Source organism: Psammomys obesus, unplaced genomic scaffold (assembly GCF_907164565.1).
Source record: "Psammomys obesus unplaced genomic scaffold, mPsaObe1.curated_primary_1811, whole genome shotgun sequence".
Lineage (NCBI taxonomy): Eukaryota > Metazoa > Chordata > Mammalia > Rodentia > Muridae > Psammomys > Psammomys obesus.
In genome coordinates this window covers 13,697,606-13,721,154 of record NW_026585895.1, presented here as the reverse complement: position 1 = coordinate 13,721,154, position 23,549 = coordinate 13,697,606, and the positions used below count along the sequence as shown (strand labels likewise).

The window sequence follows — 23,549 nt, the reverse complement described above, 5'->3', positions numbered from 1 at the left end:
ATTAATTGATCTACCTCAGCGGCTCAGGGTGCAGCTCAGTTGCTATTGCTTGCCTAAGGAGCACAGAGCTCTGGCTTTGATCCCCAGCGCTGCAAAAACCAGACATTGCACATATAGCTTTAATCACAGCATTCAGGAGTAGAAGCAGAAGTATCATACGTTCAGGATCATCCTGGACAACGTAAGACACTCTGCCTCAAAAAAAAAAAATTTTTTTTTTTAAATCCACTTTAGAAGGGTTACTGCATATAAATAAATATGCAAAGAAGCCGCTGTGTCCATTTGGGTGCCAAATTTTCGTTTCACAACAGAAAAGGGCCTTTCTCCTGGAGTTTTATACTTTTCCTTCTCTTGCTGGGATAAACTATCCTGGCAGAGAGCACGTTATGGGGATAGAGCAGTTATTTTATCTCACAAGTTCGGGTTACAGCCCATGACTCTAGAGACGTCAGGGTAGCAGGAGCTTGCAACATCGAGTCACAGCACAGCCGTAGCGAGAAGATGATGTGATATGCTTAGTGTTCTGCTGCTCTTACATGCACCAGGGACCCAAACCAAGGAAACCTAGGTCGCCTGCAGTGGACAGGTCTTCTGTACCAGTTAGCAATCCCCAGAGACCCACCAGCCAGCCTGATCTGCACAGACGCTCATTGAGACTCAAGCTGACAGTTAGAGCTGACCGTCACAGGGTGGAGGATGTTCAGCATCAGATTAGGACCACAGAGTACTTGGTGGGCATGGGGCAAAAGCCAGGAAAAGGAAACAGTTTTGTGGTCAGTGAGGCTCGCAGAAAAGGACATTGCATATTCTTTCATCTTTAGTGACACTGACTGTTCCCTGTCCATTCACACAGCCATTCCTTTCCTTAGCAGACTCTCTTTTTGTGTAGTTTAGTACCATTTCTGGGTATCTCTTTAGACAGTTCCTGTCAGCCACTTTCTCAAGTGTGCCCTGCCCAGGTGCTCGGAGTGGCTCTGCCTCTTCCCCCCCTTCCTCAGAAGCTGACTGTGTCTCCTCAGCCGCTCTTCATTTCCAGCCTCTCTTGAATTTGCAGCAGATCTTGCTGTCTCTGCAAGCTCTTTCTCTGTCATTACCTAGTTCTTTTGACCGGCAAGCACTGTGTAAGCCGGTGTGGTGGTGCCCCCCCAGTGCTCGGAAAGCTGACACGGCAGAATTGTGAGTTCAAGACCCACTTGAGCTACATACCCTCTTGCTCCCATCCAAACACTGTCCCCCAGCCAAAAACAAAAACAAAACAAAAAAACATAAAAACCTTGCTTTTCAAATGTGATTATGCCCAAAAGGCTATCATTGATCAATATAAATGACTTAATCTTTCTTCTAAATTTGAGAGAAATTATAGCTTTGATGATAAGAAAAAATAGAAGTGTAATTTTGAACTGTAAAGCATCACTGTGACAATCAGATTTGGATAAGGAAGAGCTGAAGTTGGCCAGGGCCCACTCCAGCAGCTTTTGGGAGTTAAGGGGCCCGCAGAGGTGACATGTATACCATGGCAGGGGAGAGAGAGAGAGAGGTGTCCATGCACAGCAGCTCTCCAAGTGCCAGGAGCTTTGGAAATAAGAGATCATGGTGGAAGCATAGACTGGAACCTTAAGTTGTCAAAACCTTAAATCAATGGTCAAGACTTGGCTTACTCTGAGCTGTTGAACTGTGATACTATGTAAGCAAGCATTGATTGGCTGCAAAGTGTGGGAAACAGCACTTACCATAGTAAGTATACATTCATATGGATTAGCTCATGCCGTCAAGAGACAGGCAAAGACCCAGGTGTAGAAGAAGCAGAACGTCAAGCATCTCTAGCGTTCCACTGATAAAACAGTGAACCTGGTTTTAGTTTTTGTTACTTCCAAGATTTTTAGCTCTGGGCAGAAGTTAATCAGCTGGCTTTGGCCATGAGTTGCTTTGATGGATTGGGCAGAATAGAGCACTGCTTAATAGGCCCAGGAGCATTGCACACAGACAGCAGGATGTAGATGTGTTCAGAGCTCTTCAGTGGGCAGGCACAGTGCGCTTTATGCAGCAGCTAATTTTAGGTGTCTGCCTAGTGCCGGGAACGGTTGAGGCGATAAAAAGCAAAGACTCTGTTTCTACAGGCCTTAATATTTTGAGGGAGACAGTTAGTAAAGAGCAAACATGCCATGTGTTGAATGGTGATAAATGTTTGAAGGAAAACAGGAACTAAGAGAAGTGTCTGTAGTGGATGCCAGGGACCTCTGGGAAGATGGCAGTATTTAAAGGAATGGAAATGCAGGTAAAGACATGAGGATCAGGAGGCTGTATGAGACTATGTCTCAAAGTAAAGGAGGGGAGAAAAATGCATGGGAGAAAAAAACATGCTTATATGTTTCAAAGAAATTCAAGTTGTATTTTTTAACAATAAGATTTTTTTTTTTTTTAGCCTTGGATGTGGCATTGGCTATGGCTACTTGCACCGAATACCTACACGCCCCTTTGAAGAAGGAAAGAAGATTTCCCTTCCAGGACAGATGACTGGTACACCCGTTACTCCACTTAAGGATGGGTTTACGGAGGTAAGATCATTTTACTGCGTGGTCATTTCTGTGTGCGGACACATGGTCTGTGTTGGTGGCTGCAGTTGAGGCCGGCAGTGATGGGATACCCCTTAAGCACCGTGTTGAATTTGAGAGGTTCTCTACACCTGGAGGGAGGTCAGGTGTGCTGCTGGCCTTGAGAGAACACAGGATTAGGTGACAGATGTGAGATCATTAGCACAGAGGGCAGTTGAGCCCAGTGGAAGGTGACAAAAATTGTCAAGGGTTTGTGTGGGCTTGCAGGGTTTTTAATGGTATCTTAGGAAGATATCCCAGGTGGTTACTTCTGTCTACATGGCCACATAAAAATGACAGACCAGAAAAGAAAATGTAAAGGCAGGGCTAGGTTTGGTTTTTGTTTTTTTCTTGGTGGTGGTGGTGTGTCCAAGGAGTTGAAGTTATTTTTGTCCAGTGTAGGTGTAGGGAACCACACTCAGGTCTTCTGCAACTGCTTGCTGCTCTTGTTGCCATCTCCCCAGACCTCTGCCGTACTGTCTCAATTCAGCCTTCCCTAGTTCTGGAGAAAGAGGCTGCTGAGAAATTCCTCCTCTCTTGCTCCCCATGCCTGCAAGGCCCAGGGCCAGAGCCCAGGTAGTTCCATGTTTCCATTCTTCCACCCACTAATTGGTGCCTACTACCCAGACAGGTTAGTATGTGAAGACCATAGTGTCATGTGGCAGCCAGGGACAGGGTAGAATGCAGTGACTCTGGGGTGCTAGATACCAGATTCCTGAGAGAGAGAGAGAGAGAGAGAGAGAGAGAGGTCAGTGAGAGAGGAAGGAATACATGGAGGAGGTTAGAAAGCTGGAAATTGGAGAAATGAACCCTGGTGTTAAGATTTCAAACTGCTTTCTCAACAACCCCCCCCCTTTTTTTTCTAGGTCCAGCTGTCCTCAGTTAGTCCCCCGTCTCTGTCAGCACCAGGAACTGCAGGAATTGAGCAGAGTCTGTCTGGACTTTGTGTTAGCGCAGCCCCACCAGCCGGCAGCAGTGTTCTCAGTACAGGTAGGTCCTGTTCTCAGTGCAGGGATCCAGAGCGTGCTCCCTGAGCAGCCTTCTCACCTTGCACCACCCGACGCACACCTTTTGTTGTGGTTTAATGTTGTCTTTAACAGCTTTCTGAAGAGAGAATTTCCATGCCATTCAACTCACGCACTTTAAGTGGATCTCAGTTATTTGCAGGGTTGTCCAACCAGCACCTCAGTAAACTGGGACTTTTTTATTGCCCCCAGGTCCCAGAGAAACCCTCCACTTGATTCTAGTCACACCCTAGTTTCTGACTGCTGAGAGGCAGCGACTGATCTTGCCGCCCAGTGAGGACGGTTCATATAATATTTAGGTCTTGTGACGACTGTGTGTTCTTGGCGTAATGTTGTTAAGGATCGTGGCTAGTGTCGCATATACTAGCAGTTCATTCCTTATATTCATGGAATCATGCTTTACAGTATGGCACGTCACATTTCCTATCCCACTCACTAGTTGAGAGCTGTCAGGTGTCTCCATTTGGCCTCCTGAATGAGGCAGCCTGGACCCTGGTGTGCAAGTCTCTTGAGTCGGTATGAGATCGTTTCTGTTGAGTGTGTGCCTGATCCGTGGAGTCACTCAATCCTGACAGTTTTTCAGTTTCCTATCTCCTGTTTTCTGGTTTCTCCTCTTCATAGTGTCTGAAGTTCATTATATAGTGACTGTATTGTAGTCAGTAAGCACTAACCAAACTTAGGAAATACAAACTTACTTATGAAATACATACCTTTTTGCTGTTTTAGCTCATTTAGCTCTTTGTATTCAGAATTCTTAGTCCCACTTTGTTCCAGATTACACTTCCCATCAAGAAGCAGTGATGGGAAAGGTATGATGTCTGGAGCTGGTCACCTTAGTTTAAATTCTGCCACTTTTCAGAATCGTTTCTGAGAGGGTGTGTAGTCATTACCACAGGCAGGTGGCGCTCCTGAATGCAGTCAGATGTCCGTGTCACCAGACACAATCCCAGTCACAGCTGTAGGGGGTCTGCTCCATCTCTTTAAATGGGGTTCTTTAATGCTACACTGACTTCCTACACCCTTCAGATGACCTTCTAGTTCATTCCTGAGTAGATTTGGTAGGTGGGGCTGCCTGTGGCCAAGCACTTGTAACACTTCAGGAGAAACTGACCCTTCATTTGGACTCCTCCCTCATCACACTGCAGTTCAGCCTGTGTTGTGTTAGATGTACGTGTGGTGAGGTCCCTGGAGCTCACACTGCAGAGAAATGGCTTCTCGGATCCTAAAGAGGCAAACGAGGGAAGCGATGCTTGTTCACAAACCGTCAGGTCAATTTAAAAAGACACTACTAATTTCAGAGACTGAAGTGTTAACACCGTGACATGTCAGAAGCAGTTTCCTGTTAGATGTGTTTTTCATCTTGACTTCTTGTTCTCAGAGAACTCTACATAGTAACTGTGCACACAGTGTGTTGGTTGTTGCTTTTGTTTTTGTAGACATTTTAGGAAGTTTTTAGAATATTAATGGCGTTACTGTGGCTTTTTTGGTACACACCTCTCGTCTGCCCTGTCCCCACTTCCTTGCTTTTCTACAGAAAGTGTATCGCCACTTACAAGCCGTAGTTTTTACTTGTCTTGTGTTTCCTCCTTTTCCTCCTCTAAAAGGCTGTGCTTTCTGTTTCTTCCCACTGATAAGGCCTTGGGTTCAAAAACAGTATGAAGCAGACAGCGGGTGCCCTCTAGCTGGAATACATGAACTCACCAACCATTCACCCAGCTCCTTTTTAAACCTGGTAGGGGCTGGAGCGAAGGCTCAGCAGTTAAGGGCACTGGCTGCGCCTCCAGAGGACCAAAGTCCAATTTCCAGCCCCCACATGGCAGATCGCAACCGTCTGTAACTTCCAGGGGATCCAACACAATCTTCTGGGTTCTGAGGACAGTATACACATAAGGGGGACAGACATCTATGCAGGCAAAACATTCATACACGTAAAATAGATACAATAAAAAAAAACAGACTCTGGTAACAGCAAAGAACACTCTTCTCCAAACCTATCAGTTGTTGGAGCTCCCAGACCCAGGAGCCCAGTCACAGCCCGGCCACAACTTCCGGCTCACATTCAGCCCGTGTTGTTGTTTTGATACAAAGAATGATTTACCCTTTAAAAGGAAAGAAATATAATGTAAAAGATTTTATTTGGAAATAGAATTTGAAGCAAATCCCACCTATTTTATTTCCTTCATTTTTAAATATGTACAAACGTTTTGCCTTCATGTGTATGTGCAGGACACATGATCCCTATGCCCTTGGAAGTAGAGAAGACATCAGATCCCCTGGAATTGGAGTCACAGATGGTTGTGAGCCACCATGTGGTTCCTGGGAACTGAGCCAAGGTCCTCTGCAATGGCAACAAGTGCCCTTCACCGTTGAGCTATCCCTCCAGCTCCTGTTTTCATTTTCTTAAAGCCAAGATTTGTGACAGAAATATCAAAACAGCGATGCTATACCTATTTTATAACAGTGTGGTCCAGGAAAGAACGATGTTTCCCATACTGGACTTACGCAGTCTAAGTTCGTAGAACTCTTGCCAGTGCTATGGCTAGGCTTTCTTTGTTTTATTGTTTTCTGTTTCTCTCTACCCCTCTCTCTCCCCTCCCTACCCCTCTGTCCTCTTTTGCATGCCTCAGTTTCTTCAGGAAAAGACTTTATACATGAGTGCATAAGATAGTTGCGTGCAGTTGGCTCACCCTTGCAGGGACAGTTCACTCCCCCTGCCTGTTTAAACACCTCTGTAACCCAGAAGCCTAGCTCAGCGTAATGGCGTGAGTGCCTCTGCCTGGAGCACTGAACCAGCAGGTGTTAGGAGACACCCTACAGTTAGAACCTAAGTCTAAACATGAGTTTTGTTTGTTTCAAATACATACATGTAGCTTGAAGATCATTCTATACTGTATCTCCAGTGTGCCTGTGTTTTGACTTCCATCCTTTACCTGGGTCAGGTGTGGAATTTTCCACTTCAAGAGGAACATTGGCTCTCAAAAAAAAAAAAAAAAAGCTTCATCTTTGGGGTTATCTCAGATTTTCAGTTAAGGGTGTTCCATGTGGATTACTGCTGTGGTGACAACAGAAGACCTTCCCCTTGATCAGGGTAATGCCAGCGGACAGCCTTCATCAGGCAGCAGCCTGCGGATCCTTGGACATGGAGGGCATTGCCACAAGCCTTCGTTGGTGCTGTGGAGTGAATTGTGGGGATAAATTGTGAGAATGGGTTGACTGTGTGGGAGCCAAGGTTAAAAGAACCTAGTCATTTTCTTTACCTCAGGAAATCCAGATGTCCTTTGTCGAGACATTTGTCAGTGTTCTCGTTCACGGGCCAGGTCTCACTGTTTCTAGGGCATAAGGCTCTCCAGCAGTCCCATGTTTGTTTGCATGGCGAGTCCGCCCTCAGTCTAGCCCATCTCAGGCCAGTGGCAGACTTCTTGTCCAGTGAGCTTATGTGGGAGTGGCTGCACAGCTTTCTCACCCCTCACCAGGCTGCAGCTAAGATGTCGGTCAGGGCCAGCCATTGGTGGGTCAGCTCTGAGGGGTTACATAGCAAAGGATGTAGCCAAGGGTTGGGAGCTGGCCATGGTAAAGAGCTGAACAGTGTCCTCCTATATATGGTCTGTTTCTTTTCTGGCAGTAGAGTTGGTTTGTTTTGTTTTAGGTGTACCAACTGTACCATTGTTGCCTCCACCAGTTAACCAGTCCCTTGCTTCCGTGCCACCAATGAACCCAGCTACCACGTTACCAAGTAAGTAGCAGGCCAGATGCTTTAGTAATGGTATTTGCTTCTCAAATCCTTTGTCTCATAGTATCACTGCACAGCTCTGTGACAGAACGGGTGCTGCCCTCAGCAGGCCAGGAAGCAGGCGCTGCTCAGCCTGGCAGTCCCATCTCCCCTCCCACCTGTGCTCATGTAGAACTTCCTGGTGGCTGTTGTGGCTGCCTGGCTGAGAAGGCCAAATGTGGAACCTGTGTGGATTCTCCTTAGTATTTCCAGTGCCAACCAAGTGCGGCCGTCGACCTGTTGACAATGCTATGTAACTTCAGTAATTAGTGTGTGTGGACCACTGGGCACAATCACTCTGGGCCAGGGTCTTGGGAGCACTCCTTGGTTTCACAGCCTGATTGGTTAGATACAAGAACATGCTCCGAGATTGAGTTGTTGCTTACGGCATTCTGATATGACGTCACCGTACATGAAGTGAAAAAGAAGGGAGTACTTTTGTCTCCTTCCCAGGTGAGTGATCTGCCTTGTGCTGTCTCTCCCTCTGCTCAGGTCTGATGCCTTTGCCAGCAGGGCTGCCTAGCCTCCCCAACCTCCCCAGCCTCTCCAACTTCAGCCTCCCTGCTCCACACATCATGCCAGGGGTCAGCTTGCCGGAGCTCGGGAACCCGGGTATGTTGCATGCCTTACCCTCCCTAGGACATTGCTAATAAAAACTGTGTTCAGGAAAGTGAGGCCTCCAGTGCAGTCTTTTCCAGAAAGAGCAAATCAACGTGACAGGAGCCAGCTACTTGTAATCAGCACTCATCTTTTCTGTGAAGAAGAGGGCAGAAAGAAGTCTATGGCTCAGCCTGCTGCCTCCTTCCTTTCTCTCTCAACACCCTGACAGGTTTGGCCCAGACAGGCTGTCAGAGTACCAGTGGAGTGGCCCCATGCACTGAATTTTACATGGCATGAGTCACCTACTTGAGATGCACAAATTCCCTCCTCCTGTTTCCTGTTTAGAAGATGCAGTCCAGTCCCGTTATTTTTTATTTTTCCAAGACTGGGGTCTCACTGTGTGGATGGCCTGTCTCAAATGAATTAACTTACTGTCTCAGAGGCTCAGGTGCTAGGATCACAGGTCTACACCCATGCCAGCTAAGTGTTCTCCATTGTTGACAGCTGCCTTTATAGTAGCAACGGGGAGGAGTAGCTGTTAGCAGGTGGCTCTCAGAGCTTATGCCCAGGTGAGCAGGAAACAGCAGCACCCAAGTCTGATGACTTGGTGACTGCCCATTTGTCACTGTAGTGATCATCCTACACTAAATATTAGTTTGTCATTGTCACATTTCTGGCAGATTGGCAATTTTTACAATCAGCTCAACTCCTCTTCAGTGCCAGGGCTGAAGAACAAGTGACCCTGCAAACCCCAGCCATGTTTACCACACTCACTGCTGCTTTTCCCTGGTGCCCAGATCATTGGTGCCTGTCCTTAAAGGTAGCAAGCCTCTAAGAGTAGGAACAGCTTTTCCAGCCAGCAGTACCCTGACGTACACTGTACAGTCACCCTACCTTTGCTCTGCTTTGAAAATCTCCAGAATAACCCATCAAAACCAGCAAAAATAGTTACTGGTCTCAGGGCCTCCCCAGGTGCAGGGCAGCTTCCATGAGGTGGCCCTCGCTGCTCCTCCATGGCTCCTTCCTGCTAGCTAACAAGAGGCAGCATCTTGCCTGGGAGCAGGATCCTGTACCTCACATAGAGCCAGCTCCCTTGAAGGCCATGGTGCTGCTTTCCATCGTTCTGGAAGGATCTGTTCTCCGTTTAGCAGGTACCCTAAGTGCAGAGTTGAGGCACCTGAGGTTGGAAGTGGGAAGCTTTTGGCCCTGGCTTCCAGCTTAGAGGTCAGCAGAGGTGGCTGTGTGGTCCTCCCTCAGCTCCGGGTTCTTGATGAGGGAGCTTGATGGCAGCGCACTGGTTGCTGGGAGGATATGTGACCTCTGCTGTTTCTGTCCTAGGTTTGCCATCTCTTCCCTCCTTGCCTCCCCGAAACTTACCTGGCATTGCGCCTCTCCCCATGCCGTCCGAGTTTCTCCCGTCATTCCCTTTGGTTCCAGAGGGTTCTTCTGCAGCCAGCGCAGGAGAGCCGCTGTCTTCCCTCCCTGCCACGGGCCCACCTTCTGACCCTGTCATGACTACTGCAAAGGCAGACGCCTCCTCACTCACTGTGGATGTGATGTCCCCTGCTTCCAAGGTCCCCACCACTGTTGAGGACATAGTCAGCGACTCCACCCCAGCCACCGAGAAGCCCGTTTCTGCAGCTATGGATGCAAATGCTTCCGAGTCTTCTTAACTTGGAACCAATCTTCAGAACCAACGTGGTCTATTTATTTAACCACGGGATCATGTCTGGAATCGCAAACTACCATTGATTTCATACTAGTTTGTACCATATCTGTAGGCGTCCTGTACATAATTCTAAGGGGAAACTACGCAAGAGGCCGAGGCCTTGTCTCTCACTAAGTTGGGGAACTCACAGCCAGGGAGGGGAATGTGAGAATGTGCTTGTATTTTAAACAGCCAAAAAGTTGTTATGGGTGGCTTGCCGCCAGGCATCTACTGCCATTCTTGGATGTACATCTTTGGGCAAGAGATGGCAGGGTGTCCACCAGGTTCCCTGTCCCACTGCTACGCCTTGTGTAAGGAAATGAAATCTCTTATGCCTAGTGCCCACACACAACAGTTCTTGTACTTTGTAAGTCATTTGCAAGAACAGAGACCACCCCACTAAGCTGCAAAAGGAAACAAGAATTAACCGTTGGTCTCTGTGAGTCGCATCTCTAGTAAGGTTTGCACAGAGCTCTCAGCTGAGGATGTGTTGTTCTGGTTGCACAGCACACTGTTAACTAAACATCTTTTTATTCTGCCTGTACACAGATCTTATTTTGAACTCAGAATTACTCAGACACCATTTTGTAGCTGCTGCTGTTGCTTTAGATGCCTGCGGTAAGATGGCATTTGAGAGAGATAAAGGAAGCTGCACTGTGCAGCCACCCTGGGGGAGCAGACAGCAATAAATTTCAGTCCCTTCACCTTCTCCTTGTGTTATATCTAAAGGACACACGTATACTTCACGTGTGCCTCACATCTCTGCAGTCAGCTTACGGTGTGAGCTTCTCAGTTTCCAGGAGATGCTAAATCAAGTGGAATGCTTTCCTGGGTGATGTGAGTGCGTCCAATAGCCCCCTTTTGGAAATAAGATTGAAGTGGTTCCTTGGCTGTCGATCTTGTACTAGTATAAAGACACTCACCCTGCAGCAGTGGCTGTTGCTGATAAAACCAGAAATGCAGCACCTCTCCCAGGATGCATTGCTAGATCTGCATGTAGGCCTCAAGTTGAGTGTTGAAGGCTCCAGCAGTCCCAAGCGCTGGGCATCCCTGAAGCTCTCTGGCAGCTTGTGAGCCCAATTGGCAAACTCCAGTTTGGTGAGAAACCCTGTCTCAAAAAAACAATGTGGAGAGTGACTAAGGAGGACATCTGACATAGACCTCTGGTCTGTACACTCTTGCACACACATCAAGGAAAAATATAGTAGCTGTTAAGACAGTCAAAGCAAGTGAGCAGTTTTCACGCTGTATAAAATGATTAAACAGCAGTTTCTCCAGTGACGTGGTCTTTAACCTTAGTGAGTTAAGCTATCGTTTGGGAAGGATAGTCCTGGACCATCTTTTTGGGAAGATGTCTGTTGAAGTATATGAAGCCCCAGGCTCTGGGGGAGGACTCAGCACCCACAGGGTAGGGGGGTGCTGGCTCAGAGTGGCCCAGTGACTACTTGAAATAGAAAATTTGAGTATTCTCTTCAGGGAAATATCAGCCTCCTAGTTGGTATTGGGGATTAAACCCAGAGCAGGGAGCATGCTGGGTACATGCTTGGCCACTGCCTTAGTTCCAGTAATTTGTAGACTATGGTAGATCCTATATTAGGTTCTAAAAGCATAGATTTAAGACTCATGGGTGGTGTGCCACTCACCCCTGTGACAAGCCAGCAAGGTACCTTGTTGTGGGGCCCCAGCTTAAGTGCTGTAGTCAAAATGGTGGGGCTATAATGACAGCACCTGATAGGGGTTGGGGACACAGAATCCTGTGAGCAAATGCTAAGGATCTCAAGAGAAGGGTAGGATCTCTAATGAGAAAGGACATTGGATTAGGTCATGTTACCTAAGAGATTCTCAGAATACAGTGATTAAAACAATTAAGTTCCTTTCTCCCATTCAGGTAAGTTTCTAGCCAGGCAGGGGTGGTGCACTTTAATCTTTGGGAGGCTGTCACTGGCCTGCAGCGACACTTGAATACCACCTAAGTGAGGACTGGGGGAAAAAGCAGGGCATCACAAGGAGGACATCAAGTCAAGATTCTGATCAAGGTGCCATTTCTTGAGCCTTTAAACAGTGCTTACATAGCAAAAAATTACAAGCAATTTCCTCACAGTAACAGCATCACTTAGCAAAGAGTCCGGGGATTTACTCAAGGTTATACAAACTTTACTATCTGGTTTCCATGGTTGCACGGAATTTATTATCTAGTTATCAGGGACAGAACTCCCCACTGTAAGGAATGTTGAGGTTAGTCTCTGAGAAACTGAGCTTTAGATAAGGCCCATGTTTGCCAAGGCCAGGGGGTAAAACTCTTAATTACCAGAGGCTGCTGCTCAGACTTGGCACCAAACAGCAATAGGCACTCATTTTTAGCTACCAACTTCATTTTGGCTACCACAGCTCCTCCCTTTCAAATTAAAAATAAAAGGACCATGCCTGTCTTAGGTGGACAAATTCAAATGAATGCTTACCTGTCATGGGAGAATCCCGCTTATAGGGGGATTTCCTGTCTTAGGAAATATATCCATTGGATCTGTGTGTACCCATCATTGACTAACTGGCCCAAGCACAGGAAAGAAGAGGCTAAAGCTGACGTTTGAGCTGGACAAGCCAAGCCCCTACCTGGGGCAGGGGATTAACAACATGCTGCTGTTCAATGGCCGAAAGGATTTTGTGCGTGGTGTCATCTGGCAATTACAAAGATGAATAGTACCAGACCAGCCAAACATGCATAAATGAAAATCCATGATGGATCAAGTAGCTTCTTTAAATGTTCTCAGACACGTGTCAGGAAGGAAGAGTCTATATCCAATGGCTCCACAACAATTTCCTGTAACTTAGTAAGATCATTAGCAAGCTGAGCAGATAATTGCACATACTTTGAGTTCCATTGGCCCTTAATAAGAGTGGAAAGTTGTCTAGCTAAGGACATGTTGGTACAGGAAAAGGGTTAAGACAGAATTTAACATAACGAGGATCACAGGAATATGTAGTCATGCTTTTTACTACTTCAACTTCTTCAGACAACAAATCTATTTGTTGTTGCAAAACCAAAATGACCTGATGAAAATTATTAACAAGCAATTAAGTTTGATAAGCAGTAGCTGTGGTATTAACTGATTCAATGCTGCAGCAGTAGTGGTATTCTGAGAAAGAGCCACTGCAGCCGTAACTCCTCCTGCAAGGGCTGCTTGAATAGCCATAGTAATACCAAATCCCTTTTAAATCTAGTAACAGTCATAAGTCCAACCCTATGATAATGATCTGGAGAAACAACTGGTACCCACAAGCTAGCAGGTGTCCACAACACCTGCACAGGAGGAAATTCTGCAGGAGACTATAGAACAATTGATTTCTGCAGATACCAATGGACTATTAACTAGTAAAAAGAGAACAGGTAGTTTTAAACAAATCTTAGCAGGAGAAAGAGTAAGCTTAACATCTGGAGTTACTGACAAAGGTTTGCCTGTAGTAGCATTAAAATGCATGGTACAGTTTTCTACAATGGTCATAATCAAAAGGCAGAGAGATCTAATATCCATGCAACTCAACTTTCCACATAAGTGATATGGGCCCATTGCCCATGGATACTTCGTAGGTATGCCGTTGGCAGAGGCCGATAGATTAGTGTGTTGTCTCACCCATAATCCGGGTTTATTCAATGCCTGCAAGGGCTGATGAGGAGGTAAACAATGAACCCAGGGTAAAGGAAGACCTACAGAGGTAGGTAGGGCAACTAGGTAACTCTACTGAAGCAGGCTGATCAGTTAAATTAAAATAGCCAGCGGCAACTCGAAGGTCAGTATTAATTCATTTCCTAAAATCTGGCTTTAGCCGATAAATATCGGCATGTCTTCCATAGTAAAGTTGAACACAAGGTAAAGCTTAATGTGAGAAGGTCCAATGAATGAACCAGCAAGCTTAAACTGAATCAGTAAAATTATAAAATCCGGAAATATCTGTAGAAGTATCCATAGAAGAAAAAGGCAAACCTAAGCTATCATTGCTAGACTATAAGGCAGGAAAAAAAGGTGCACTAACATGCACAGGGGGAACAAGAGGGGGATTGGGTACTAAAGCCCAAAGGTTTCACTCAGCCTTCACTGGATGACTCAGCTGCAACAGAATCAGCAACATCGTCACTCAGGGAATGATCTTGTTCCTTGATGTAATCCACTTGTCGCACCAGTCTCTCTGGCAGCCATTGAGCAGCATCTTCAACCTGCGAAAAAACACAAACATATCCTCGTCCCCAAGTCAAAACGGGGTCAGGTCCATGCCATGTATTTATTCAAGGTGTCCCTCCATTTAACCATGGCATAATGGCGTGCCGTTTCAGGGTGCCAAAAACATTCAGCCACAGATTTACCATGTTTGTCCAAGGTTAAAAAATTAAAAATAAAAAAATACATGATTTAATTGAGCTCTGGATGAACAAGGAGGACATAATTCCCCCTTTTTGTCTTTTGTAAATACATCTTTTAATGGTGGCATGGGCACGTTCAACCATGCCTTGGCCGACAAGATTATAAGGGATACCTGTTACATGTTTAAGATTTAATTTTTTACAAAAAATGTGAAAGGGCTTGCTGGTATAAGCTGGCCGTTGTCGGTCTTAATGTGGTGTGGCACACCAAGAATGGCAAAGGCGGCCGAACAATGATCTACAGCGTGGCGTTCAGGTTCTCCAGAATGCAAGGTAGCAAAGATAAATCCTGTACGGGTATCAATAATTACATGAATAAATTTTAAGTTTCCAAATTCCATAAAATGGGTCACATCCATCTGCCATAGCTGACCTGGTGTCAGCCCACAGGGGTTAACCCCAAAATGAGGTACCCAGCGGAAGACATCACAATTGTTACATTTTTTTAACAATTTCTCTGGCTTGTTCTTTGGTAAGGCCATAAGCTAAATGTAAGGAATGACTGACTATTAAGATGATGCAATTCATGAGCCAATTAAGCTTTTTGTATGGGTGTTTATTGAGCCAAGGCTACTAAGGATTCATCAATAGTCTGGTTGCCTAGAACGAGAGGTCCAGGGAGGCCAGAATGGGCTCTAACATGAATAATAGCAAAAGGATTATGACAAGCCTGAATAAGTGCTTGAATCTGAACAAACATTTGTCTAGCCCAAGTGGTAGAAAGAATCTGACCTGCTGTTTCAAGCTTAGGAATAGTTTGAGCAATATAAGCACTATCAGTAAACAAATTAAAAGGCTCAGAAAAATATTGTAAAACTGCATGAACAATTCTGCAAGTTGAGCGGATAACCCTGGAACTTGAAAAACAACTTTTTGTCCATTAACAGTATAACCAGCTTTTCCTTTAGCATTACCATCAGAAAAAATAGAAAAGCATTTTTTAAAGGTTTATTTTTAACTATGTTAGGAAAAACAACACTATGTAAAGTAAAAAACTGAATAATCTTATTGGAAAGGTAATGATTATCTAGTTGTCCTGTAAATCTGGCCAAAGAAAGCAACCATTCATCTGAATTAGCATAAAGCCAATCAATCTGGGCTTTACTATATGGTATAATAATCTTGGAAGGCTCAGTTCCAAAGTAAGCCCTTGCCTGGGTGCATCCCAACACAATGACGTGGGCAATGGCCTCAGAATAAGGCAAAATCACTTTATTGGAACTAGCTGACAAGTAGATCCACAATAGAGGATTAGATTGCCATAATAACCCTGTTGGAGCTAACTGTGATTGAAATAAAAGTAACAGGAGAGGAGTATTTGGATCCCAATATGTTACGAATTGATTTTCTAAAGCTTTTTCCACTATTAATAATGCATCTCAAGCCTCTGGAGTCAATTTCCGAGGGGAGGTTGAAGCTGCATCCCCTTTAAGAATAGTAAACAATAGCATAAGTTGTCCAGTGGTTAATTTTAGATATGGCCTAAGCCAATTTATATCTCCCAATAATTTCTGAAAGTCATTAAGGGTCTTTAAATTATCTTTTCTAATTTGTACTTTTTGATGTTTAATAGCCAGAGGAAATAAATTAAAACCTAAATAACTATAAGGATCTCTAGTTTGTACCTTCTCTGGAGCAATTTCTAATACTGCTTAGAACAGAGCCTCAGATAGATCTGTAGAGCAAGCCATAACATCTTGAGCTACAGGAACTATCATCCATATAGTGAATGATATAAATAGAAGGCCATTTTTTCCATACTGGACTAATAGCTACAAATTGTTGACATAAAGTAGGACTATTTGCCATGCCTTGTGGCAATACTCTCCCCATTGGTAACATTTCATGGGTTCTCTAAAATTAATGGAAGTGATACTAAAAGCAAGTCTATGGCAATCCTCAGGACACAAGGTGTACATTTTAAAATAAAAACTTTGCAAGACTTTTTGGACCAGGTAGACTATTATTGCCTTGTTTCCAGAAAGCGGAAGTTTAAATTTAGCTATGTGGGACTGAGTTGGGACAAAGTTAAAAAAAGAAGCTGGACCTACAACTTCTGCATTATGGGCTTTGATAAATGAGCTCTTAAGGCAGAAAAATCAGATGAAAGTACTAAGGAGTCTATGGACTCTGTCAGAGCACACTTGAAAGAAATAGGGAAGAAAAAAATATCCCAAAAAGAAGAACGTGAAAAAGCATTTTAGGGATTTGATAAATCCCATCCTACTACTTCCCTGCCCCATGATGGCCACCTGTCTCTACCTTAGTTGCTTCACCCGTGCTCCTGGGGTCCGTATTCAGTGGCCTCAGCATGTCTTCGGTCTCAGGTTCCTGGGTTTCAGCACCATCTGTCACTGGACTGCAGCAACACTTAAATACAAGGAGGACACCAAGTCAAGATTCTGATCAAGGTGCCATTTCTTGAGCCTTTAAACAGCGCTTACATAGCAAAAGATTACAAGCAATTACCTCACAGTAACAGCATCACTTAGCAAAGAGTCCGGGGATTTACTCAAGGTTATACAAACTTTACTATCTGGTTTCCATGGTTGCACAGAATTTATTATCTAGTTATCAGGGACAGAACTCCCCACTGTAAGGAATGTTGAGGTCAGTCTCTGAGAAACTGAGCTTTAGATAAGGCCCATGTTTGCCAAGACCAGGGGTAAAACTCTAATTACCAGAGGCCGATGCTCAAACTCAGCACCAAACAGGAATACACACTCCTTTTTGCCTACCAACTTCATTTTGGCTGCCATAGGAGGCAGAGGCAGCCACTGAGTTTGTGGCCAGCCTGGTCTACAGAACGAGTTCCAGGACAGGTAGGGCTACACAGAGAGATTCTGTCTCTCTTTCGTCTGCATGTGTTTCCATCCCCAAGGTCATGGCATGGTGTCAGATGGCAGGTGGAAACCGAGCTACTAGAACTTACTCAGCCAAGATGGGCGTTCTTATCCTTTCAGGATCAGAGAAGTTTCCCACCGCATTGTGACAGGTTCAGTTGACAAGGAGTCCAGTGGCCGAATGTAACTGGAGGAGGCTGGGAAACGGAGCCTTTTATCTTCCACCTGGGTTATCTTCCACCTGCAGCGCCATCACCACGTAGCGTCACTAGGGAAGTCTGTGGGGACGCCACACATGCAGTGGACCCATTTGTCAGTGTTTGAGGAATGCAAAGCACTTGTGGGAGAAGCACTGGGAAGGACAGTGAGGCGACATTTGCCAGGGAAGTGTGGCAGAGGCCACAGGTCAGAAGCCTGACATCTTTGAGCTCATTGGCTGTCATGAATGGAGCTTGGGCTTTGTGGACAGCAGCACAGGTGAGGAGAAAGATTCCTGTAGTCCCAGAACGTGGGAAATAGAGGCAGGAAGATCAGGAGTTCAAGGCCAACTTCCGTATACCACCTACTAGAGTAGCTAAGACAGCCTAGGATGCCTCTGTGCGTGTGGGTAACTACTCACAGAGGATGAATCCATAGGATGCTACTCAGTTGCAGGAAGTTTGGTGGCTCAGTCTCCCTCACCCCAGCCACTGTTACCTGTCTTTATAACCTTGGAGTGTAAGACCTGGAGTCTCACTGCTCAGGAGCTCAGGATCACGCCCTTCCCAGGAACACTCACAGACCACAACTCGATGCAAAAGCAAGAGGTTTATTCCAATCACGATAGGACCGCCCCTCCAAAGACAGGAGATGACCCCGAACATGCAAAGCACAGGGTTTTTATACCTGAAAATCAGACCACTTTTGCTTTATACGTTGATTGGTCAGCAAGAATAGCATGAAGATGGTTTACAGCTGGTTGTAGATAGTTTCCAGCTGGTTGCTTATGGTTTTTCTCAGAACAGTTCACCCTGCCCTTTAAGAGCTATCTGCACCTGGCTTCAATTCAAATAATCACAGTTGTTTTTCTCATTCCCGTGTGGTCCCTCAGGAGCGGACCCTTTGGATTCTCTAGATCTTAGAAGCTTCCTCAATCCTAACAGCTTTTGTTTACTTCCTGATACCTATGAGTGTTTTAATTTGTGTGGCAATAGCTACACACTCCACCCCTTAAGTTCTTTCCGCTCCCTTTTCTGCGGTGTTGCCTGAGGCCTGGGAAAGGCAACATAAATGCTTGTTTGGCTTTTTCCCTTCCATTTATGACGAAGTATTGGCCACCGTGCCACGGTAACAGTCTCTTGTTTAGAGGAGTTTAACCAGGTGAGTCTCAAAGAGCGTATCAGCCCTTAGGTCTCCCTCTGTGAGGGGCTGGGGCAGAGTAGTTATCTGCAGATATGAAAAGCAACGTTTAGAAGACAATCTGATGTGCACATCACCTCTGTTTAACAAAATGATAGCAGTTAGCTCCCCACTAGTCTTCAACCACAGGTTGGGTTTACAACATCTGCTGTGAATTCTGTCTTGTGAAGAGGGCCTTAAATCCAACCAGAAAGCACTCAGTCTCACCCTAACAATTACGCCACTGTCACAGCAGTGGGAACACTGGGAATTTCAGCCAACAGCCTTACGGCTCCTGGAAGTCCTTTCAGCCTCACACAGGGCCTTTGTTTAAACTCCTTAAGGAGGACACACGGAGGCCAGTGAATACAGACCCCAGGAGCACGCGTGAAGCTACTGACTAAGGTAGAGTCAGGTGGCCATCATGGGGCAGGGAACTTTTGGCAGCCAGCTCCTTGGTTTTTGACAGGCCCCCAGCCAGCATCACGGCCCTGGTCCCACTGCCATCAGCCACACCTGGCTGCCAAAAGGACCTCAAGTTGAACAGTCTCCCTCCCCACTACAGGCAGAGGAGAAATGCACACTGCACGCTCTGGCAACAACTGCCCATCACCAATCAAGCTGAATATCGTTCACTTGCACTGCTTTGTCATCTGTTTCTTCTGTTGCTCGGGCCATAAGGCCTCCCAGCGCTGAGGTCCCTATGAGCCACGATACATCTGCCTTTGAGTACCCAGATAGACACCTCGCTCTGCTGCTCTGCTTTGTCCTTTCAACTCCCTTCGATTTAACATTTTACAAAGCTCATTTACACGTCTGTCTAAATCACACAGGCTTTCTAGAACCTCTCCTTTCTTCTATAGCTCACAAGCCCTCCAAGGGTTCAGTAAAGCTTTGGAAGTCCTTTACTAGATCCAAGGTCCCCGCTGAATCAGTCAGGCCTGGTGAACTGGGAATCCAAGCCGCCCTCGTGCTTGGTTCCCTCAGCCTGTCTGTCCACTGTGGTCCTCCAATCCCTGATATTCACGGGGACCTTAGCCAGTGATAAGCTCTGTGAACCAGCCCAGCAGGGACCGAGTCCCCGAAGACCATTCAGGGATGAGAAGTTGTATTGCTTAGTTTTTCGGCTTCCCCTGCACTCAGGCTGACAGCACGCACTCCCATATCCACAGCTTTCTGAGTCCAGCCGGAAGAAGCGCTTTTTGTCGTCATTTAAAAGTCTTCCCCGGGCCTGGAGAGATGCTCGCTGGTTAAGAACACTTGCTGCTTTTGCAAAGGACAGGAGTTCGATTCTCAGCACCCACATGGTGGCTCACAACCACTAGCAACTTCAGTTGTTGAAAATAAATGGGCAATGGGCTAACTAACGTTTCTTATTATTTTTATAATTATTACGGCAGTATTATTTAACCTGCTATCACAATAAGGCCCAGCCACCCTGTTAGATTTTATAATCCCCATATTCACCTTGGGCTGATCCACTCTCCGATGGCTCAGACTTTTTGCCTGTCTTACCACCATCGCACGGAGCATGCAGCCACCCTTACACCCACAAAACACTATCCCGCGTGACGTATGAAGAGGAAGACACACCAGGATTATGAGGATTCCCCTGTGGAGGCTCTCCACTCACTCGGGTCGGGTTGGACTCAGATGATGCTTCCGCAGTCTCTGCAGGGGGCCTGCAACCGCTCCTCTGAAAGTCCGTTTTGGTTCTCCCGGTCCCTATGAGGGCACCTGTGGACTTTTCCAAGGAAGCTGTGCTTCAGCCGCACACACGTTTCCACACACAGCGTACTTTAACAATCCAGCAAAGCATTTTCTCCCAGAGCACGATCCTTTATGCCGCCTCTCAAGAAGGAGGGTGTCTCCCTCTTCCCCGGAGCCCTCTGCTTTCTGAGCACCAGCAGGCCTTTCAGCTCTGCTGCAGCCCTTTGCATACACGAGCTTAGGTAAGTACCACCAAGGTACTGTTAGGTACTTGGGTAACGGTAGCCTTGTGGATACTCTAGAATGCTAACTAAGATTGGCCTCTTGAAAAATCAAACCAAGTGACTAAGTAGAAGACCAGGGAAGCAGCAGCATAAGGAATTATTCCAACTCTGGAGTGACAGGCCAAAGGAAGGGTGGGGGCGGGAGGGGGCTTCTCCCAGGTGCCAGGGGAGATTCGAATGATGAGAAAACACCTTCTCACAAAGGCTGATGGTTTAGTTGGTTCAGTGCCTGCCTTGCAAGCATGATGAAGTAAGTTTGATACTCCCGAAACCCATGAAAAAAGAAAGAAGAGAGAGAGAGAGAGAGAAAGAAAGAGAAAGGCATAGCCAGGCATAGTGGTGCACACTTTTATTCCCAGAACTCTGGAGGCAGAAGGAGCATCTCTGTGAGTTTGAGGCCGGTTTGCTTTACTTAGCAAGTTCCACTTACATAGCAAGGCCATCCAGGGCCATGTAGTCAGACCCTGTCTCAAACCAGCCCCCCCCCCCAAAAAAAAGGCCAGGCGTGGTAACAGGTGCTTGTAATCTCAGCACCGGAGAGGCAAAGACAGGTGACAGGTGGAGCCCCGGTGGCCAGCCAGCCTCGCCTACCTGCTGATTGCTAGAGCATTGTCTCAAAAACCAGGTGGTCAACATGTGAAGAACAACCAATGCTGTCCCGTGGGGCCCATGTATGTGCGCATGCTCACATAGGCACACGCAAACACAAAGAAGTCTGCCTGAGGCTCAGGGCAAGCATCTTCAAAAAGCCTTTGACTTAGGATAACTGGGGGGCAGGTTACGGAGATGTCTCATTTCTTCTCTTCTGTATCCCTGTATAATCATATCATTATTGTTGAAACAGGGTCTCAGGTAGCCCAGGCTGCCTTGAACTTGCTGTGTGGCTGAGGGTGGTGGTGAATTCCTGACCCTCCCGCCTCCACCTCTGCCGCACTGGAATTACAGATGTGCGGAGGTGGTGCTACTGTATGCATTGGGGAAATGGTTACTTAAAGTCTGGAAAAGCTGGATTCCACCTTAGCTCTCTGAAGCTGTATTTTCTGGAGAAGCCGTGGGTGGTCATCCTCTCCCATCTGTGGTTGGCTGTGGTTGGCTGTGGTTGGCCAGACATGGAGTCTCCTGCCTCCCCAACACGTCTGTGCTGCTGGATCTGCAATGCTGGCAGGTTTGGGAATCAGTTTAGCATTCCTCACTAGACTGTCCCTGTCTGGTGCCAACAGCTGTGCTAGGGACAGGCCCCGGTGGCAGGGGTAGTCATTGTGTCTAGGCATGGTTTGGGCCTTGTTCTCAGGAGAAATGCTGTTAATTGTCAGGAACAGTAGGCACACACCTGTAACATGGCTTCATTTAAGTCTGGTGACCAGCTCTGGGCGCCTCCGGGGCAGGAAGGGGTGGATGTGTTACAACAAATACCAGCTGCTTGGTTAGAGGCTAAATTAAAGCATGAGACAGGTTCCTCTGAACCAAGTATGGAACTTGGAGCTCACTGGGTCTGATAGCAGGCTCTGCTGAGGCTGGTTCTTTTGGGGAATAACCAAATATTAAAAGGTATAAAAGGTGAAAAAAGGAGGTTTGTGTTTTCAAATTCATGTCTTTACTAGGTAAGGTGGGAGGAAGGAAGAGGACGAGATGGAGGGAGAAGGGGAGAAGGAAGAGAGAGAGAAGAGAGAGGGAGGGAGAGACAGAGATACAGAACGAGCAAGCAAGAGAGAAGAGGGAGGGAGACAGAGCCCACCCATTGGCTTATCAGCTTCAGGCTTTGGACTTGGTCCTATGGATGTGTTACCAACTGTGGTGCACGGAATAAAACTATTTTTTTCTAGTTTAATGCACATATTTTAAATATATGTTGATAAACTATTATTATTATTATTATTATTATTATTTTTTACTATTTTAGTGAGAAAAGGGAGCACATTTAGAGAGACGTGATAATCTGAGAGCAGGCCCCCAAGCGCTTTCCTCAGAAACAGCAGGCCTCTCCTCAAGGCTTCCTTCTCAGGATCCTCAAGCCGAGGCTAGGAAGGCTGCAGTTTCACAGGCGGGGAAGCTTTGAATCCAGGTCCTTGTAGATCTGTGCTGGACCAAGCCTCGGCTCTGTCCCAACAAGGCGCCGCAGTGACCACTGCCGGGCACCAGGTGGTGCTGCGAACTTGGAAAAGCTGCGCCCCGTCGGAGGCCGCGGGGTCTACGGGCCGGCCCTGCAGGGCCCAGGGCGTGGCCAGCAAAGGAGGAAGGCGTGCTCTGGCTCCCTGGCTCTTTCCAGCCGCTGGGTTAGGGGGAGGTTGCGGGGAGCCCGGGGATACACGCCCGAAAGGGTCCAGTCTGTGAGGAGCGTGGCCGGGACCCAATCTGGTGCAGCATCCCGCCTCGCTGCCCGCGCCTGCCCTGGGACGCCAGGCGCTGGCGAGCATCCCGAGCCCAAGCAATTAGCAGTTTCAGCCCCGGAGATGGGTAAGGGACAGTCTGTGCAGGCAGTCCGTCGAAGGCTTACAGATAGGCGGGCGTTCTCTTGGGTGCAGGAAGAGGGAAGAGCGTCTTTCAAGACGGGCAGGGAAGTAGCACGTGCGGTTTTGGGGCGACACACCCTTCGCGGATGGAGAGGGGCCATGGCTGGGTACCGCTGGGGATGGAATCGGGCAGAATACTGTCCTGCAAGGCCTTGAACGCCAAGCTAAGGTGCTTAGACCATCCGGCCCTGCCGACCTTGCCTTTTGTAGAGACAGAGAAGGTTTGGAGAACCTCATAGGCTTTTCTGACTTGGGCAATGAGGTATGTGGAAATCACACGAGGCTGGAGAATGCTGTCCATCTGCCACAGGCGGGCAGTCTCTGGCCAGAAGGCCTGCAGTGGTGAGGCTCCTCCTGCAGGTGTCCTTCGGTCCTCAAGGCAGAAGCGGCAGTTGAGGCCCAGTGGCTGCTGTGTGACCACCGTGGCCCCATGCAGGGGCCGCGTTTGGGTTTGCTGTTGTCTGTCAGTGAACTGCTGTGCTCGCAGCTCCAAGTGGTGAGAGGGCAGAGAGGGCCGGCGCCACTCAGGCTTCGTGTGGCACCTGGGCCACAACCCTAGACGAAGCAGGGGCATAAAGAGACAAGGGAGGCTGCGGAGAGACTTCAGCCTCCTCTGTCCTCCCTGCGGGGGTGGCCCCACGGGGATTCTGCCTCTGACATCTCAGCTGAGTTTTTTCATTCACCTCCCAACGGAGGGTCAGGGGTCCACAAAAAGATG

General features: G+C 47.0%; 1 protein-coding gene across 1 annotated transcript in view; it reads left to right on the top strand.

Annotated features, from left to right (window-relative positions):
• Positions 1-10,922, top strand: part of Gorasp2 (golgi reassembly stacking protein 2) — a 31,260-nt gene extending 20,338 nt beyond the window's left edge. The window contains exons 6-10 of the mRNA XM_055600222.1: positions 2,423-2,555; positions 3,458-3,581; positions 7,263-7,349; positions 7,878-7,997; positions 9,324-10,922. Coding sequence (XP_055456197.1) covers positions 2,423-2,555; positions 3,458-3,581; positions 7,263-7,349; positions 7,878-7,997; positions 9,324-9,658 — 799 coding nt within the window. The 3' untranslated portion in view covers positions 9,659-10,922. The remainder of the gene's footprint in view (positions 1-2,422; positions 2,556-3,457; positions 3,582-7,262; positions 7,350-7,877; positions 7,998-9,323) is intronic.
• The last annotated feature ends 12,627 nt before the right edge of the window (positions 10,923-23,549 follow it).